At 46.8% G+C, this 19,395-nt stretch overlaps 1 protein-coding gene across 1 annotated transcript; it reads left to right on the top strand.

Moving 5' to 3' along the window:
* The first annotated feature begins 267 nt into the window (after window positions 1-267).
* Window positions 268-18,826, top strand: pkmyt1 (protein kinase, membrane associated tyrosine/threonine 1). The gene is made up of 8 exons (XM_084322478.1): window positions 268-569; window positions 4,805-5,252; window positions 9,374-9,611; window positions 10,941-11,205; window positions 13,424-13,530; window positions 13,625-13,797; window positions 14,505-14,716; window positions 18,183-18,826. The coding sequence occupies exons 2-8, from the start codon at window positions 4,866-4,868 to the stop codon at window positions 18,535-18,537; spliced, it is 1,737 nt and encodes a 578-aa protein (XP_084178604.1). The 5' UTR covers window positions 268-569; window positions 4,805-4,865; the 3' UTR covers window positions 18,538-18,826.
* The last annotated feature ends 569 nt before the right edge of the window (window positions 18,827-19,395 follow it).

The following is a 19,395-nucleotide window of genomic DNA, read 5'->3' as shown; positions in this document are numbered from 1 at the left end:
TATTGAGCTGTACTGTATTGTACCCATTCTGCAATCTGTTAATACAATTTTCAATCAATCAATCAATCAATCAATCAATCAATCAATTCTTGCTGTATCCGCTCCAGTTGCTGAGTTGTACAGTAGGTGGCGGTATGCGCCTTTCTGTGGTTGCGACCCGCCATTAACTCCAAAGAAGAAGAAGAAGACAGGTACGCTGCACTGCGCAGACTCCTCTTGTCAGAATTTGGCGCGAGCCGCAGCAGATTTGAAGGCGGGTGTGTGACGCTGCTGCTGCTGCTGCTGTGTCTGTCTGTCTGGCGCTGAAAGGACTCGTGTGTTTTCACCGAGAATACTTGATTAACGTCAACATTAGCAGATTTATTTAACAACACTACTAGCCAGGAGATGTGATAGTTTTTATTTTTTAACTGGTAGAATCGGCGAACCTTGTTGTGTGACGTTAGCTAACGTTACTTGTTATGACTATAATGTCAGCGAGGTAAGGTTGTTGACATTAGCCGAATTATTGTCCAGAGTGTCTGGAGGAGAAGACGTCTTCAGTAGCAGCGTGTGAAGCGACATTAACGGTGGGTAACTTATTATTATGTGGCCGTTTTGTGTAAGTTGCATAGCTAACGATAATTATGCTATAAAATACGATACATTGCTCTCAACTCTGTTAGCCCGTGTTTATGATAATGAGTGTTGACGTGCCAGCTGGTTTGTCAGATGACGCGTATTGACACACGTCACACACTTACACTTGATTGATTGATTGAAAACTTTATTAACAGATTGCAGAATGGGTACAGTACAGCTCAATACATACAATTGTTAAGGGGGATGCAGACCAGAGAAGACTTTCGTCTTGTTTACATCAGGGTCCCCCATTTTCAATTCATAGTGACATTTATGACATAATTATACGACATACAGAACTGTGTAGTAAAAAGAGATCATAAAAAAGATATCCATCCGAAGGGGAAGAAACTGTACAGAAACTGTACACTCACGCAGTTCAACTTCAAACTCTTAAAGGGCAACGCCACCCAAATCAAGAAATCCAATATGTTATTTCCATGGTCTAGGAAACTTCAATCGATATGTGTGTGAACATAGTTTATCACTGGTAGTTTACCATTTGGTAGTTTACCATTGGTATTACTATTTACCACTAGGTAGTTAATCACTGGTATTTACCACTAGGTAGTTTATCACTGGTATTTTACCACTTGGTAGTTTATCACTGGCATTTACCACTTGGTAGTTAATCACTGGTAGTTTACCACTAGGTAGTTAATCACTGGTATTTTACCATTTGGTAGTTTACCACTGGTATTTACCACTTGGTAGTTTATCACTGGTATTTACCACTTGGTAGTTTATCACTGGTATTTACCACTTGGTAGTTAACACTTTCAGTGCCACCAGGGGGCGCACGACTTAGTGCTTGAATGCCACCATCGGCGCCAATGTTAACGTTAATATCGCCTAATCTATGTTTTAAATTATGGCTATGTGTCTAATCTGCCCGTCGCTTATCAAAGAATCATTTTCCAGTCAGTGTTGTCAAGGCAGATTGTTTTTTTATCGCTTCATTTACGTTTGAGAGCATTTTGAAAAGCGCCCGTTTTCAGGTGAAAAACAGCCCATTCTGTGATAATCGCCTTTTACTGGAATATTCCAGAACGTTGATATTTGTCTTCCTATTTATGAATCGTTTTCAAATAAACGCTAGATGATCGATAGTATATGTGCACGCACGCACGTTCGAGGCGCGTGCTGATAATAGCCGTTTTCATTTTCTCATGGATTTTACAGTGAAACCAATAGAGCACATATCAGAAAAAAGCTTATATCTCCTCGAAAACGAGTCTGATTATCCTAACACTGATAACATAGATTCCTTACCTGACATCAGATGGTATCCAAATGGTATATTCCAATTCCTGATCACCATTAGAAAAAATAGATAAGTGTATAGATCCAACGTGTATACAGTAGAACACATGATTCTCCGCGGCTCAGAGGCTCCAGGATGAACTCTGGTAACCCCGGCTGCATCAATGGACTGGAAAATGTGGACTGGAATATTTTTTCCCCCCCATCCATTTTCATTGAGTCCATTCCATTTACCATTTACCATCTGGGAGACGATAGGGGGTGCTTTTTTCACATCTGATCGCCGGCGGCCCTTGGGTAGGCTAGGGTAGGCTCGCGTGATGCGATATGATTTCAGACCGCTAAAAAAAAAAAAAATCTGAGAAATCTTATGAGTGGCTTTCAACGTAACTATCGTAAACCCGAGATTAGCCGTGAGTGGCAGTCAAAGTGTTAATCACTGGTATTTACCACTTGGTAGTTTATCACTGGTATTTACCACTTGGTAGTTTATCACTGGTATTTACCACTAGGTAGTTTATTACTGGTATTTTACCATTTGGTAGTTTACCATTGGTATTTACCACTAGGTAGTTAATCACTGGTATTTACCACTAGGTAGTTTATCACTGGTATTTGACCATTTGGTAGTTTACCACTGGTATTTACCACTTGGTAGTTTATCACTGGTACTATTTACCACTTGGTAGTTTACCACTTGGTCAGCCGTTCTTCCTCGACAACTTCCTGTTGGTAAACTTGGTAAATTACGACTTCATGAGCTGACGAGGACGGATGAACGCATGATGATGCTGCATTCCTTACCAGAGGTGGGAAGTTGTAAACTCATCATCTCTGTGCATTCGAGCTACAAAGCCGGAAAACATGGATGCTCACACTAAAAAAAAATGACGATGACATATAGCTAATATACTTCCAAATGTACTCTTAGAACAGTTAATAACAACATTAATGTTTATACGATGTGGGTGGCCATGTTGAAATGATGTTTCATGACGCTGAGGCTTGAGCTGGGGGTTGAGAAATCATACCGACTAGGAACTCAGAGTTGACGTGTCGTTTTATTGAATTTTTCCTAGTAGGAAACTGTTGCCTATTTATACCTACCTACTGTTTTCACTGTCTACAACTGCCATACACTGTAATCATAATAACCATAACTACCCACCTCATACAATAGTCTACCCATATAACTCTGTATGATCGCATGTACAATAGTATCTACCATACATATATATTTATATTTACAGCATATATATATATATATATTTATTAGGAATGTACTGAATAGGAGCGGCTAGGTGGTGCAGTGGGCAAGGCGCTCACCACCAATGCAGGAGATGCTGGGTTCGAGCCCAGCTCTCCGCATTGCTATCAGCTTGGCTGGTCGTTCATACTAATACAATTGGCAGTATTAGGGGGTGGCAAGCTGATGTAGGGCTGGGCGATATGGAAAAAAATCATATCGCGATAACGATATGATAATTTTATTTTATTTCTCGATATCGATAATTATCGAATTGTTATAAGTATAAAAAAAACTAAATTTTTTTTTTTTTTTTTGTATGTTTATTTTGCAGCAATTCTTTGTCATTGCCGCCATCTTTAGTGTTACATCCCCTCACACTCCAGTTCTCAGGCTGCAGCTGGTTTAAAAGCTAAAGTAAACCGGCTTCTCTGCTGGCTGTGGCTCCAGAGGAGTTGAACAGTTCTGGCTCTGCTAGTTTATTTTCTATCTTTTGGCGCTTTTTTGGTGGACAAACCACCGCACATGTGCACTGTGACTCGTGACTGGAGTCTAGCTCTGCTAGCACACATAGCCTACTGTGTACAGACGGTTTCAAAATGTATTTTAAATTAGAAAGCAAACAAAATAAATGGACAAGAGAAAAATAAATCTGAATTTGGTCAGTATTGTCATTTGGACAAGCAAAGCCATTACTTTAAGTTGCAGGCAAGAAAGACAAGTCTGTCCACTGTCTCTGGTTTTAAAACTGCCCTGTTGCAGGTAAAAAAAAAAAAAAAAAAAAAAAAATCGATTTTTTTTTAATTTCGATATTCGATATCGATTATTAAAATATATCGCGATATTTATCGTTATCGTTATATCGCCCAGCCCTAAGCTGATGGGTGGGGATCGGACGTTGTGGACAGCGACTCCTACAGGTCGGTTGGTGCGCCTGCGCAGCAGAATCAGGAAGCGACGGGGGCGGCGTGCCCTCCAAACGCAGACCCCCGACGCTGAGAGATCGCGCTGTGCAGGTGAAAAGATGCGACTGCTGCTTCCTCGAGTACCGGAGGGGACACGTGATGTAAGGCTTAGTCCACATTGCAGCCGGCTTGTGGGAGGCGTGGCCTAACAGCGTTCGAGACAGGGGAGGGTAGAATTGGACGATACGAAATTGGGATGGGAGAAAAATAGAAAATGGGAGAAAAAGTAGATAAAAAAAAAGGAATGTACTGAATAGGTCTGCATACAATCCTTCTATATACCTACTTATACACCTGCATATAACTGTATGATAGCACAATAATGCTGTATATATACGTATATTCACTCTTACCTTATGTTTGTATATACCTGCATATAATCCTTTTTACATATCTGTAGATACTATATCTATATCTGTACATATCCCTTACCTACTCTTACTAGTTACACTGCTGGCCAGTATGACTTACCATACTGTCTTTACACCTGACTGTATCACTGTACACATATTAATACTACAACACATCTGATTAGCACAATTTATCAGTAGTACTAATTTATATATTTTATACCCAGTTTAATCACCTGTACATTGGATATTACTATTGCATTTGGGCACCAAACTTCGTTTTGTTGTACTGTACTTGTGCTGCATGATGACAATACATTAGAATCTAATCTAATAACACTTCTCTTTGAATCTTGCAGCTCACTGCCTACAGATAACAGCAGCCGACACAGCCTTGACTTGAAGAACACTCACTGCGCCATGTCCCCGGTAGCCATGGAAACCGTGATGGCCACCACGCCCCTCCCTCTCCCCGCCCACTTCTCCTACGCGGAGCAGTCCTTCTCGGCCAAAAGACGACGCCTGCCCTTCTCCTACTCGCCGTCCGCCTTGTCCGCCTCGTCTCCCGCCCACCTCTCGTACTCTCAGCCCCCGCGCCCGCCGTCCAAGGGCTGCCCCCTGGTGAGCCGCGTGTTCCCCCAGCGAGGCCGCGTGGCCGCGCCCCCCTGGACCCCCCTCTCCCACTCCCTCATGGAGTCTGACCCGCCGGCCTCCCTCTACGACGCCGACAAACGGCAGTCCTACTTCAGCCAGTGCTTCACCAACCTGGGGCTGCTGGGTAGGGGCTCCTTCGGAGAAGTCTACAAGGTGAGCCTCGCTGACCTGCTGCTGTGGGAGAGGGGTTATGTTATGGCCAGGGTCTCTTTACTGGTGAGCCTCGCTGACCTGCTGCTGTGGGAGATGGGGTTATGTTATGGCCAGGGTCTCTTTACTGGTGAGCCTCGCTGACCTGCTGCTGTGGGAGATGGGGTTATGTTATGGCCAGGGTCTCTTTACTGGTGAGCCTCGCTGACCTGCTGCTGTGGGAGATGGGGTTATGTTATGGCCAGGGTCTCTTTACTGGTGAGCCTCGCTGACCTGCTGCTGTGGGAGATGGGGTTATGTTATGGCCAGGGTCTCTTTACTGGTGAGCCTCGCTGACCTGCTGCTGTGGGAGAGGGGTTATGTTATGGCCAGGGTCTCTTTACTGGTGAGCCTCGCTGACCTGTTGCTGTCGGAGAGGGGTTATGTTATGGCCAGGGTCTCTTTACTGGTGAGCCTCGCTGACCTGTTGCTGTCGGAGAGGGGTTATGTTATGGCCAGGGACCCAGGGTCTCTTTACTGGTGAGCCTAGCTGACCTGCTGCTGTGGGAGAGGGGTTATGTTATGGCCAGGGTCTCTTTACTGGTGAGCCTCGCTGACCTGTTGCTGTCGGAGAGGGGTTATGTTATGGCCAGGGACCCAGGGTCTCTTTACTGGTGAGCCTCGCTGACCTGTTGCTGTCGGAGAGGGGTTATGTTATGGCCAGGGACCCAGGGTCTCTTTACTGGTGAGCCTCGCTGACCTGCTGCTGTGGGAGAGGGGTTATGTTATGGTCAGGGTCTCTTTACTGGTGAGCCTCGCTGACCTGCTGCTGTGGGAGAGGGGTTATGTTATGGCCAGGGTCTCTTTACTGGTGGCCTTTTTTTTGTACTTAAGATAAGATAAGATAAGATATTCCTTTATTGATCCCCTTGGGGAAATTCAGGCATGAACTTGAACTTGAGGACTGCATACTTTTTTTTGGAAACCAAAATACTATACCTTTATACTTATTTATAGCAAATGCATGAGCCTGGTCTCTTTTGAAAGATAACATTCTGAAGTTTCTGATGCAATAAAGAAAAATTCACTTTTAGTGCTAATGAAATAGAGTAACATAGCCTAGTAACATAGCCATAGCCTACTAGTGTAGTACATTTCCATTTAGTCATTTAGCTGACGCTTTTATCCAAAGCGACTTACAAGTTCTGTACGACAAGTCATCAGGAAGGGCACAACTCTATCAGCTGAGTAACAATGTTCATCAAAGTGTTGAGTGCTACAGTGTAGGTTAGTATATTAGGACAATATATCAGATCAGATATCAGATCGCTTATATAGCGTGCATAAGTACACATATACTATCGATAATCTAGCCTTTATTTGAAAAGGATTCATAAATAGGCCGAAAAATTCGATTTTTTTTGTGTATTCTAGAATATTCCGTTTATTATGGAATATTTTTATTTTCCTTAAACGAGGGCTTTTCAAGATGCTATAAAACGGAAATTAACCGATAAAAAAACAATCCGCTTCGACAATGTTGACTGGAAAATGAGTCATTGATAAGCGACGGGCAGATTAGACACATAGCCATAATTTAAGACATAGATTAGGCGATATTAACGCTAACATTGAAGTGGATGGTGGGCATTCAAGCACTAAATCGTGCGCCCCCTGCTGGGCACTGAAAAAGTGTTAAGGACAACTGTATTTTTTTTCACATTAAACATATTTGGACAAATGTCGAATCTGTAATGCCGTCAAACAGCGACCTCTGGGCTAAAGAGCTAGCACTGCACTTTGTAAAACATGTTGTTTTGGTCTGGTGTGTGGGTTGGAGTTTAGTAACTTATTATACTGTGAATGTCTCCAGACCTCTCTTGGCAGAGCCTGAGGTGTTGTCAGTAATAACAACCCCTCCCGTCTCCTATCTCACCCCCCCCCCCCCCAGCTCCCTCAACCCCATCCCACACATCGGACCAAAACATGTTTTAAAAGTGCAGTACCGGGCAGTCAGGTGGCGTAGCGGAGATTGCGTTCGTCACCAACACTGGAGACGCTGGGTTCGCGTGTTCGAATCCAGCTCCCGGCGTTGTCACCAGCTTGGCTGGCCGTTCACACTAATACAATTGGCAGTATTAGGGGGTGGGGAAAGCTGGCGGGTGGGTCCTGGGCGTCGTGGACAGCGACCCCTACAGTTCGGTCGGGGCGCCTGCTCAGCGAGGGAAGGATCTGGAGAGAGGTAGTGCGACCTTCCACACGTTACTCTCCCAGTGAGAATCTGCACGGCCAGGCTGGCTGCCGGCTGGCTGCACATGCGTCGGAGGAAAACATGTGACAGTCTCCGGCCTCTCGGACCAACAGTAGGGGGAAAGTGCGCAACAACCAGGAAGGGGGTTGGGAATTGGCATAACGACTAACAGTGGGATGGGAGAAAAATCGGAAAAAAAGAGGGAAAAAAAATAAAGTGCAGTACCAAGCCTTTTGCCTAGGGGGCGCTGTTTGGCGACATTACACGAGCCTAACTTTTAAGTCGGCAGTTATTGTCATTTTGCCTTATTGATAATTTTGAACTGATGTGTGTATATTTACTCTTTATAAATATACTCTTTATAAATACCTTATACTTTCACACTTTTTCTATTGCAAAATTGGCCTTACATTTAATTAAACTGTGGCATTAAAATGTCGAGTCTTAAATGTAACTTGCTGATATACATGCAGAGATAGTCTTTACCTCTGCCCTTGAGAGAGTCTGTACCTCTGCCCCTGAGAGAGTCTGTACCTCTGCCCCTGAGAGAGTCTGTACCTCTGCCCCTGAGAGAGTCTGTACCTCTGCCCCTGGTAGTCTCTACCTCTGCCCCTGAGAGAGTCTGTACCTCTGCCCCTGAGAGTCTCTACCTCTGCCCCTGAGAGAGTCTGTACCTCTGCCCCTGAGAGTCTCTACCTCTGCCCCTGGTAGTCTCTACCTCTGCCCCTGAGAGTCTCTACCTCTGCCCCTGAGAGTCTCTACCTCTGCCCCTGAGAGTCTCTACCTCTGCCCCTGAGAGTCTCTACCTCTGCCCCTGAGAGTCTCTACCTCTGCCCCTGAGAGTCTCTACCTCTGCCCCTGAGAGTCTCTACCTCTGCCCCTGAGAGTCTCTACCTCTGCCCCTGAGAGAGTCTGTACCTCTGCCCCTGAGAGAGTCTGTACCTCTGCCCCTGAGAGTCTGTACCTCTGCCCCTGAGAGAGTCTGTACCTCTGCCCTTGAGAGAGTCTGTACCTCTGCCCCTGAGAGAGTCTGTACCTCTGCCCCTGAGAGAGTCTGTACCTCTGCCCCTGAGAGAGTCTCTACCTCTGCCCCTGAGAGAGTCTGTACCTCTGCCCCTGAGAGAGTCTCTACCTCTGCCCCTGAGAGTCTGTACCTCTGCCCCTGAGAGAGTCTGTACCTCTGCCCCTGAGAGAGTCTGTACCTCTGCCCCTGGTAGTCTCTACCTCTGCCCCTGAGAGTCTCTACCTCTGCCCCTGAGAGTCTCTACCTCTGCCCCTGAGAGTCTCTACCTCTGCCCCTGAGAGTCTCTACCTCTGCCCCTGAGAGTCTCTACCTCTGCCCCTGAGAGTCTCTACCTCTGCCCCTGAGAGTCTCTACCTCTGCCCCTGAGAGTCTGTACCTCTGCCCCTGAGAGAGTCTGTACCTCTGCCCCTGAGAGAGTCTGTACCTCTGCCCCTGAGAGTCTGTACCTCTGCCCCTGAGAGAGTCTGTACCTCTGCCCCTGAGAGTCTCTACCTCTGCCCCTGAGAGTCTCTACCTCTGCCCCTGAGAGTCTCTACTTCTGCCCCTGAGAGTCTCTACTTCTGCCCCTGAGAGTCTCTACCTCTGCCCCTGAGAGAGTAGTCTCTGTAAACAAGTATTAATATCATTACCTTACAGTCAAATCGCAAATGAAGAAACAATGGAAGTCTAACGTGTATAATAACACTGAGAACATTGTTCTACATTTCAACAGATGCTGCCGTTTAGCAAAAGGAAAATCCACAAATGAGAAGTTGGGATGTCTGAGTCTGTTTCCTCCCAGTGACAAAGACCTTTGTCTCAGAGAGAGAGAGCCCTGAATAGCAGCCAGAGCAGAGCAGAGCCCTGAGTGTTTTATTTTTATTTTCCTAGGTGCTGAGCCACAAGGACGGCCGGCACTACGCGGTCAAGCGCTCGGTGAATCGCTTCAGGGGCGCCGGCGAGCGGAACCGGAGCGTGAGGGAGGCCAGGAACCACGAGCGTCTGCCCGCCCACCCGCACATCCTGGGCTTCCTGGCCGCCTGGGAGGAGGCCGGCCGGCTCTACATCCAGACGGAGCTCTGCTGCACCAGCCTGCTGCTGCATGCGGAGAACCAGCCCCCTGTCCCAGGTCTGTAGCCTCCTGTAGGGCTTTTTTTAATCCTCTTTCTCCGGCCCGATTTTCTATTTGTCTCCCCGTCCCAATTTAGTCGTTATGCCAATTCCCCCCCCTCCCCTACCTGGTTGTTGTGCGCATGTTCCTCCTACTGGTTGGTACAAGGGAACCCTGAAGTCTACCACATGCTTCCTCCGACACATGTGGAGACAGCCAGCGGCTCTCTTTTCACCTGGCAGCGAGGACTCTCATTGGTGAAGTGTAACCATTTCCTGTCTTTCGCTGAGCAGGCGCCCAGACCTGACCTGTAGGTGTCGCTGTCCACAACGCCAGATTACCACCCACGGCTTCCCTCCCCCTAACCCAGCCAAACGAGTTAGTATGACGACCGGCCCAAGCCCCAGGCAATGCTGACTCCGGGAGTCGAGACCGCAGCCTCTTGCATTGGTGACGAGCGCAATCTCCGCTACGCCACCTGACCGCCCGAGCCTCCTGTAGGTCTGTAGCCTCCTGGTTCTGGAACGTCCCGCATCGTCACCTTCTTAAAATAATGTCTTATGTCGTGTTTTGAATAAAAACAGAATAAACTGAACCAAATATAGAATATATTATATTTATTTATTAATCATTTCAAAACTGGGTAGGAACAGGAACGGGGGCGACAGTGGCTCAGGAGGTAGAGCAGTCGTCTGGTAATCCGGAGGTTCCCGGTTCGATTCCCGGCCAGCGTGTCGAAGTGTCCTTGAGCAAGACACTTTAACCCCTAACTGCTCCAGATGTGCAGGTCGGCACCTTGCATCGGTGTGTGAATGAGTGGGTATTGCCACAAGGATGTAGGAAATTTGACCAGAGGTGCCAGCGTCATGAAGAGGTGACTCAGGCAAAAACATAATTTTCCTCAAAGTGACGTAAGTCATTATTTTAAGAAAGTGACGATATGCATGTTTGGAGATCCTGTTCCACCGTTACTTTTGAAATAGTAATTATCTTCGAGTCGTCCCCGGTCTTTAAAGGAACACGCCGACATTGTGGGAAATGTGCCCACCGTCTTCTCCAGAGTCGGACAAGAAGACAGATACCAGTTTCCTCTCCGTGCGTTCAGTTGAAAGCAAGCTATCCTGCTGCAAGCTAGCCTAGCTTAGCACAAATGAATGGAAGCAGATATGGACTACTAGCCTAGCTTAAAACTTCGGGGAAGAGGTGTTTTTGGCCAACAGCTAGGCTAGCTGGTCCGTATCCGCTTCCATTCATTTGTGCTAAGCTAGGCTAGCTTGCACAAGTTGTGCCCTGTTATCTACAGCACCTTTTTAAAGGTGATTAAAGTTCAAAGTTCATCCTCTCCAGACGAGGCTGCGGCGTGGAGCTACCTGTGTGACCTCCTCTCCGCGCTGCACCACCTGCACTCGCGAGGCTTCGCCCACCTGGACCTCAAGCCCGCCAACGTCTTCCTCACGCGCTCCGGACGCCTCAAGCTGGGCGACTTCGGCCTGCTGCTGGAGCTCCCGGGGGGCGGCACGGCGGAGAAGGAGGACCCCCAGGAGGGAGACCCCCGCTACATGGCCCCCGAGCTGCTCAGCGGGGGGTACGGCCCTGCTGCCGACGTCTTCAGGTAACTAACTAACTAGTACTGTCTAGTGGTGGGGGGAAATATCGATATAGTATCGCAATACTTTGCGTGGCGATACTGTATCGATACAAGGACGCCAAGTATCGATTTTTTTTTTTTTTTTTTATACGGAAGTTGCATTGTTCATTTAAATACCTGTAATAGTACAGTAGTCCACACACACGCACATGTGTGTGCATTCAGTTAAGTTGGAATATGACTGTATTACAAACGGTTTGTCAGGTACATGCAACACAGATTACAGTGTTGACATCCGTCTGCTTGAGAAAATCCCATTTGCTGCAATAAAAATGATTGAAGTGAGATGAGCAGACTGAAGACTTTATTTTATTATTAGATAAACCATGTTGACAAAGTTTTTCTTTGCAGTTGAAAAAAGCTAATAAATCGCAATATTAATATCGCAATACTCAGCATATCGCAATATATTTTGAATCGCAATACTACCGTGTCGTGAGTCGTGACTTAAGTATCGTGATAATATCGTATTGTGAGGCCTCTGGTGGTTCCCAGCCCTAGTACTGTCTCAGATCTGCTGCTGATGTCTTCAGGTAACTAACTAACTAGTACTGTCTCAGATCTGCTGCTGATGTCTTCAGGTAACTAACTAACTAGTACTGTCTCAGATCTGCTGCTGATGTCTTCAGGTAACTAACTAACTAGTACTGTCTCAGATCTGCTGCTGATGTCTTCAGGTAACTAACTAACTAGTACTGTCTCAGATCTGCTGCTGATGTCTTCAGTTAACTAACTAACTAGTACTGTCTCAGATCTTCTGCTGATGTCTTCAGGTAACTAACTAACTAGTACTGTCTCAGATCTGCTGCTGATGTCTTCAGGTAACTAACTAACTAGTACTGTCTCAGATCTGCTGCTGATGTCTTCAGGTAACTAACTAACTACCGGTAGTACTGTCTCAGATTTGCTGCTGATGTCTTCAGGTAACTAACTAACTAGTACTGTCTCAGTGTCTCAGAGTAGTTGACTTGCTGTAAACAGAACATCAGCGTTTAATGTGAAAACTAGAAATGATGCCCCTTGTTGTGACTCAGATAATTTTTGTTTTTTATAATAGACTCGTCTCAGACCTCGCCCCCTTATCTCCATCCTCCAATCACAACTGTAGTTTTCTGAAATGTTCTAGTGATCGGAGGATCGAGAAGAGAGGGCAGGGTTTGAGATAGGTCGGTTTTCATTCAGCCTGGGTGTGTCCATTGTTTTCATTCAGCCTGGGGCGTGTCCATTGTTTTCATTCAGCCTGGGGCGTGTCCATTGTTTTCATTCAGCCTGGGTGTGTGTCCATTGTTTTCATTCAGCCTGGGGTGTGTCCATTGTTTTCATTCAGCCTGGGGCGTGTCCATTGTTTTCATTCAGCCTGGGCGTGTCCATTGTTTTCATTCAGCCTGGGTGTGTGTCCATTGTTTTCATTCAGCCTGGGTGTGTGTCCATTGTTTTCATTCAGCCTGGGTGTGTGTCCATTGTTTTCATTCAGCCTGGGGCGTGTCCATTGTTTTCATTCAGCCTGGGCGTGTCTATTGTTTTCATTCAGCCTGGGGTGTGTATTGTTTTCATTCAGCCTGGGCGTGTCTATTGTTTTCATTCAGCCTGGGGTGTGCATTGTTTTCATTCAGCCTGGGCGTGTCAATTGTTTTCATTCAGCCTGGGGCGTGTCCATTGTTTTCATTCAGCCTGGGGCGTGTCCATTGTTTTCATTCAGCCTGGGGCGTGTCCATTGTTTTCATTCAGCCTGGCTGGGCGTGTCCATTGTTTTCATTCAGCCTGGGCGTGTCAATTGTTTTCATTCAGCCTGGGCGTGTCCATTGTTTTCATTCAGCCTGGGGCGTGTCTATTGTTTTCATTCAGCCTGGGGCGTGTCTATTGTTTTCATTCAGCCTGGCTGGGCGTGTCCATTGTTTTCATTCAGCCTGGGGCGTGTCTATTGTTTTCATTCAGCCTGGCTGGGCGTGTCCATTGTTTTCATTCAGCCTGGCTGGGCGTGTCCATTGTTTTCATTCAGCCTGGGGCGTGTCTATTGTTTTCATTCAGCCTGGCTGGGCGTGTCTATTGTTTTCATTCAGCCTGGCTGGGCGTGTCCATTGTTTTCATTCAGCCTGGCTGGGCGTGTCCATTGTTTTCATTCAGCCTGGGTGTGTCTATTGTTTTCATTCAGCCTGGGTGTGTGTCTATTGTTTTCATTCAGCCTGGGCGTGTCCATACTGGAGCTGGCCTGCAACATGGAGGTCCCTAAAGGAGGCGCAGGCTGGCAGATGCTGAGACAAGGCTACCTGCCCCCAGAGTTCACCAATGGTAACGTTCCCACCTCCACTCGACACCCGCTCACGTCTGGCTCGTCATCGGCGCCGCAGCCTGTGTGAACTCCCTACTGTTGATGTTTCTGCAGCCCTGTCCTCCGAGCTGCAGACGGTCCTGAGGATGATGCTGACCCCCGACCCCTGCCAGAGGGCCACCGCCGCCCAGCTCCTCTCGCTCCCCGTGGTCAGGGGACACCGGCGGAGGAGGCGCGTCTCCCTCCTCCTCCGTGAGGTCGTGCTCACGCTGGTCTCCCTCTGCCAGGTGAGTCCAAGGAGCGTTTTAGAACAGAGGTTCTCAAACATTTTTATACCACAACCCCATTTTATTTTTATTTTTTATTTTTGGTGACCCCACACGGGAGCATGTCTATGTTCCCCGGGTCCTATGTTCCCCGGTAGAGATAGATAGTCGGTTATGCTTAGAGTTTATCTTTAGAGCATGGCGATAGACCACCAGCCCTGATTCCAAACTCTAACCTTAACCAACTTCGAAAGAGTCGCCAAGCTTAACCAGTTCGAAACAAGGCGGACATTAATACAATTTTCAATCAATCAATCAGGGAACATAGAACCCGGGGAACATAGAGCCCGGGGAACATAGGGATGACCCCCCCCCCCCCCCACACTACCCCACAGTCCATAGTGTCCTTTCTCTCCTGGTCCATAGTGTTCTCTCTCCTAGTCCATAGTGTCCTTTCTCTCCTAGTCCATAGTGTCCTTTCTCTCCTAGTCCATAGTGTCCTTTCTCTCCTAGTCCATAGTGTCCTTTCTCTCCTAGTCCATAGTGTCCTTTCTCTCCTGGTCCATAGTGTCCTTTCTCTCCTAGTCCATAGTGTCCTTTCTCTCCTAGTCCATAGTGTCCTTTCTCTCCTAGTCCATAGTGTCCTTTCTCTCCTAGTCCATAGTGTCCTTTCTCTCCTGGTCCATAGTCTTTCTCTCCTAGTCCATAGTGTGTCCTTTCTCTCCTAGTCCATAGTGTCCTGCGGCTGGAGGGTCCTCTCGTCTCTCCACTTGCCGTTCCTCTCTGGCTGGACCTCCGCGCTGCCCTGCACGCCACCCAAGGACGTCTGCGAGGCCGACTTCACTCCGTCTCTCGACTCTGGATGTCCCGAGGAAGACAATGGAGATTTTCTGCCAGAGCCCCTGGTCTCGGAGAGCTCCCCTGCCGTGTTCTCACACAGGTAAAGAATAATAATAATAACTGGACTTTGGAGAAGTCTTTATTCAGCATGCAGGCAGACACACACATGCGATGGGTGGCACACACACAGGAACACACACACATGCTATGCAATTAGTTGGGCATTGGATGCGATTGAGTCTCTGCACTTGACCCATCCAGCTGGCCTTCCCCCCCCAAGGGCAGCCGGGAGCAGATAGGGGCTGCGGGGGTACCTGGAATTGGCTGGCAACGTGGAAACCTGGTCCCCAAGCGGGAATCGAACCCTGGACCTTCTAGCTGTGAGGCGACAGTGTTAACCACTAAACCACCATGCCGCCAGGCCTCGTCTAAAGACATTCTTAGTCAACTAATAGTCACAGGATTTGTTAACTAATTGATTAGTTGATTTCATCGACAACTCGAAAACATAAAAATCTACTTATCAGCAAAGAAAATCTTGGTTGAGTAAGACCAAACTGATGATTGATGTGGTAGTGATCCATCAGTAATGATTGATGTAGTAGTGATCCACCAGCCTTACTTCCTCAGAAATCTGACCTTTTGTGATGAAAGATATGTTTTACCAACAACCACAACCAGGCAGGGATTTCAAGATTCTATGTGCTTTAAAAGGGGTCTCCAAGTCTTCTCAAAGGTATTCCGGGAGCCAATAGGGCCTTTGAGGGAGAATCTGAGCTTTTCAAGATTAATAGATAATAGTAGTTCCTTAACCCACCTATTGTGAGATGGAGGTTGAGTATGTTTCCACTTAAAAAGAATAAATCGCCTGGCCAATAAAGTGGAGAAGGCAAGAACAGGATGTGATATTTTGGAGGGTAGAGGCTGCAGAGGAACACCGAACAAGGCCACGAGAGGATCAGGGGTGATAGTAAGGTTGTAGGCTGTGCCGATAGTTTAAAAAATGTCAGACCAGAATGTGGCAAGGCTGGGGCAGGACCAGAACATGTGGGTGTGATCGGCAGGGGATTGTTTGCATCTATTCCATGCATCAGAGATGTTCGGGTACATTCGAGAGAGTCTCGAGTTTGTATAGTGGACTTTGTGTATAACCTTGCACTGTGTGAGGCCGTGTCTCGCACAGATGGAAGATGAGTGGACAGAGTCCAATGCCCAACTCCAATACTCATCAGACAATTCAATTCCCAGCTCCCGCTCCCACGAGTTCTTAGGGCCGGTTCCTGGGGTATCCGTAGCGGAGCGAATCGGGTTGGAGATTAGCCGTTTTTTTCCCGGGTTGAGAACCATTAGTGAGTCTATAAGGGTTTCAGGGGGCCGACTAGGGAATTTGGGGTTCTGGTTCTGTGTGAAGTGCCTAATTTGGAAGAAACTAAACGGGTGGGATTTGGGAAGGCCGAATTTCTTTACGAGGTCTGGAAAAGACATGAAAGTTCCTTGGTCGTAGAGATCATTAAAAGTGGTTATCCCTTTGTCAAACCAGACTTGAAAGGAAGAATCGGTGCAAGAGGGCAGGAATAAATTATTGTCAAAAGTGGGGGAGAGGTCAGAGGCCCTATGGTGGCCGAGGCTTTTCCTGATTTGAATCCAAATTTTAGTGGATGTCGACCACCATTGGGTTTGCGGAGAGTCCAGTAACCGACATAGGGAGTTGGGAGCACAGCAGAGAGCGAAGAGAGCATCTAGAGGAAGAGAGTTCCATGTCGACCCCAGCGTTTCCGTTAGCCGGTAATTACCGGTATTTGACCGGCAAAATCTGGTGAAGTCCGACATATCTAATCTCTCCGGTCATAATGTCCGGTGAAAATAATTCCCTCTAAACACAATTAGATTATTTGAATTGTATTAAAATAGGCTAAAATTAAATAGCCTATGCGATGAACGAAACAATCATTACATTTGTCGTTGCTTCACCAAGCAGCCGGTCAATGACATCCTGTGTCAGCGAGCTGGCAGCTGATATATTTACGTGAAGCATGGCTTGGCAGGGTGCAGTACTCCAATTCAGCCATTGGCAATTCAGCTGTTGGGTGGGGGCGCTGCTGACACCGCTGCTCTGCTCTGTCTGCTCCTGCTCCATGCTTCACGTAAATATATCAGCTGCCAGCTCGCTGACACAGGATGTCATTGACCGGCTGCTTGGTGAAGCAACGACAAATGTAATGATTGTTTCGTTCATCGCATAGGCTATTTAATTTTAGCCTATTTTAATACAATTCAAATAATCAAATTGTGCTTAGAGGGAATTATTTTCACCGGACATTATGAGCAGCAGCACCAAGTCGTTGGGAGGTGGAGATATACATCACGGCGCAAACCCACGATAATGTTGCCGTCTCTCTGCCAAATTTCTCAGTTCTTCGCTTGATATAATTAATACAAATGTCCAATATAACGGAATTCGTTAGCTCATAAAAATGTGATTATAACAGACTGCTGTTTATTAAGGTCGGGCAGACTGCCCACCGACACCTCAAGTCGGCAGCAGCACGCAGTCTCGAGGGACTTATTTTATTTGGAATATATTAATGACTGTATATACGCAAAAGTAGTCTAGTTTTAAGTTAAAATATTATAAATGCCTTGATGATGTCATTCTTTATATAGGCCTATCAATTGTTTTTAAGCTCAATAAACTCTGACCGGAATTTATCCCATTTGTCCGGTAGATTGAAATCTACCGGACACTCAGACCTGCAAAAAAAAATTCTAACGGAAACCCTGGTCGACCCACACCGGGCCTAAGTTGTGTGTCGTGCCCCTCATCCAATATAAAAGTTTGTGTATGTTTCACGCCCAGTAGTAGTGCTGGAAGTTAGGCAGTGCCAGTCCCCCTAGCTCTTTGGGGAGTTGTAGTATTGATCTCCTCATCCGTGGGATCTTATTGCCCCAGAGGAAGGAGCTTATTAATCGATCGAGTGTCTTAAAGAACGACTTCTTAATGAGGACTGGGATATGGGTGAAGAGATATAAAAACTTTGGTAGCACTACCATTTTGATTAAATTGACTCTGCCCACTAGAGACAGTGGAAGACATGTCCACCTGTTGAAGTCTAGTTTGCACTTTTCAAGAAGTGTTTGTATTGCTAACCCTTTTTTTACACAGGATTTTAGCCTGTACCTTCTGGCAGGGGGACTGCTAATGGAAATGAGCCTTTTGGCTCAAATTGGGTGCATTTACGTTTTTCTTAAATGTTGTATTAATGTACGCTGTCCCCCTTGAACAAATAAAGTAAACCTAACCTAACCTAATAGAATAGTGAAGGTAAACCCTTTCAGTGCCACAATACACAGAAGGTTAAGCCTTTCACTGCCACACCACAGCAGGTTAACCCTTTTACTGCCACACTACAGAACCGTCGGTAGTGTGCTAGTAAAGGGTTAACCTTCTGTAGTGTGGCAGTGAGCGACGCCCTGAGACCTCAGGACCCCTGGTTGAACCAGCGGATGATGTGTGTGGAGGTCTTGCTGAGGCGGCTCACCGTGTGTCTGTTCCTCTGGGTCAACAGGCTGAGCTCCAGACTGTCTACAGGCAGCAGCACCTCCACTCCTCTCACCGCCTCCCCGACGCCGCCCGGCCGCCGAGCAGGTCTCGACCCCGTGTCTCCCTTCCCACAAACCCCCACCAGCAGCGTCTACCACTCTACCGACGGGTCGCGCCGACGCGCCGGGCTGACGCCCACCACTCTCAGCCCCTCCGTCCACACGGAGCCGCGCGGCCTGACCCGCCGCTCCTCCGCGCGCCGATGGGGCCCGGCGCCGGCGGCGGAGGAGGAGCAGGAGGCCCAGGTGCCCAGGATGAGCTTCGAACCAAAGAACCTGCTCAGGTTCTTCGACGACACGGCACTGGAGGGCGGGCCGTGAGGACGAGCCCCCGCTTAAACATGAACGAGCGTCTTTTAGAAACTACATAGAGAGGATCAAAGGAATTCATATATATATATTATATAATATATATATTGAGTTCTAATTTCATGGCTTTTTAATAACCTGCCGTTGTCCCTACAGGCTTTTAGGTGATGTGTGGTGTGGTGGCAGACTTTTACAGGCAAGGGATGAGTTGATGTTTGACGAGTTGAGTACATGTAACAAAGAAGAGAAAAAAAAGGAAATGTATATTATTTTATCAGTTTGGGGAACTTTGCTTGCGGGGGGGGGGGGGGGGCGACACGAACAAATATGCTAAATCCACGCATGGGAAGTGGTGAGCATTTATTTTAACAGTGTTTACTTTGCCACTTTGTAGCAGTTTTTATATTGCCTTTCTTTAACTTGTATTTAAGAGGGAAAAAAACGAGATTAGAAATGTTGATGAATTCTACGCTTTCAGTGAAATCTTAACGCACTTTTGTGTTTATCCTTATCTACTATTGTGATGACAAGTCAGGTTTTATTGTTTAAAATCGATTTATAGACTCATAGGTCTGCTCTGAAAATTGTATTGTTCCTCATGACAAAAAAAAAGAATAAAGTGAGGAACTGAAAGCGAGTCTTGAGTGAGAATCTTTTCAAATCAAACCAACTCTGTTTGAAACTGCTTAAAGGTACAATCTGTAATGCCACCAAACGGCAACTTCTAGCCAAAAGTGGCTGACCGATATGGGTTTTTCAATGGCCGATACTGATTTTTTGCATTTGATCAAATTCAACAATTTAATAATATATCCATATCAGACACACATTTTCATTTACGTACACACCTTCAATATCTATTAGGGAATG

The sequence above is a fragment of the Notolepis coatsorum genome, assembly GCF_963971535.1.
Source record: "Notolepis coatsorum genome assembly, chromosome: 10".
Classification (NCBI taxonomy): Eukaryota; Metazoa; Chordata; class Actinopteri; order Aulopiformes; family Paralepididae; genus Notolepis; species Notolepis coatsorum.
The sequence above is the reverse complement of the archived record's forward strand: the minus strand, read 5'-3'. Positions and strand labels throughout refer to the sequence as shown.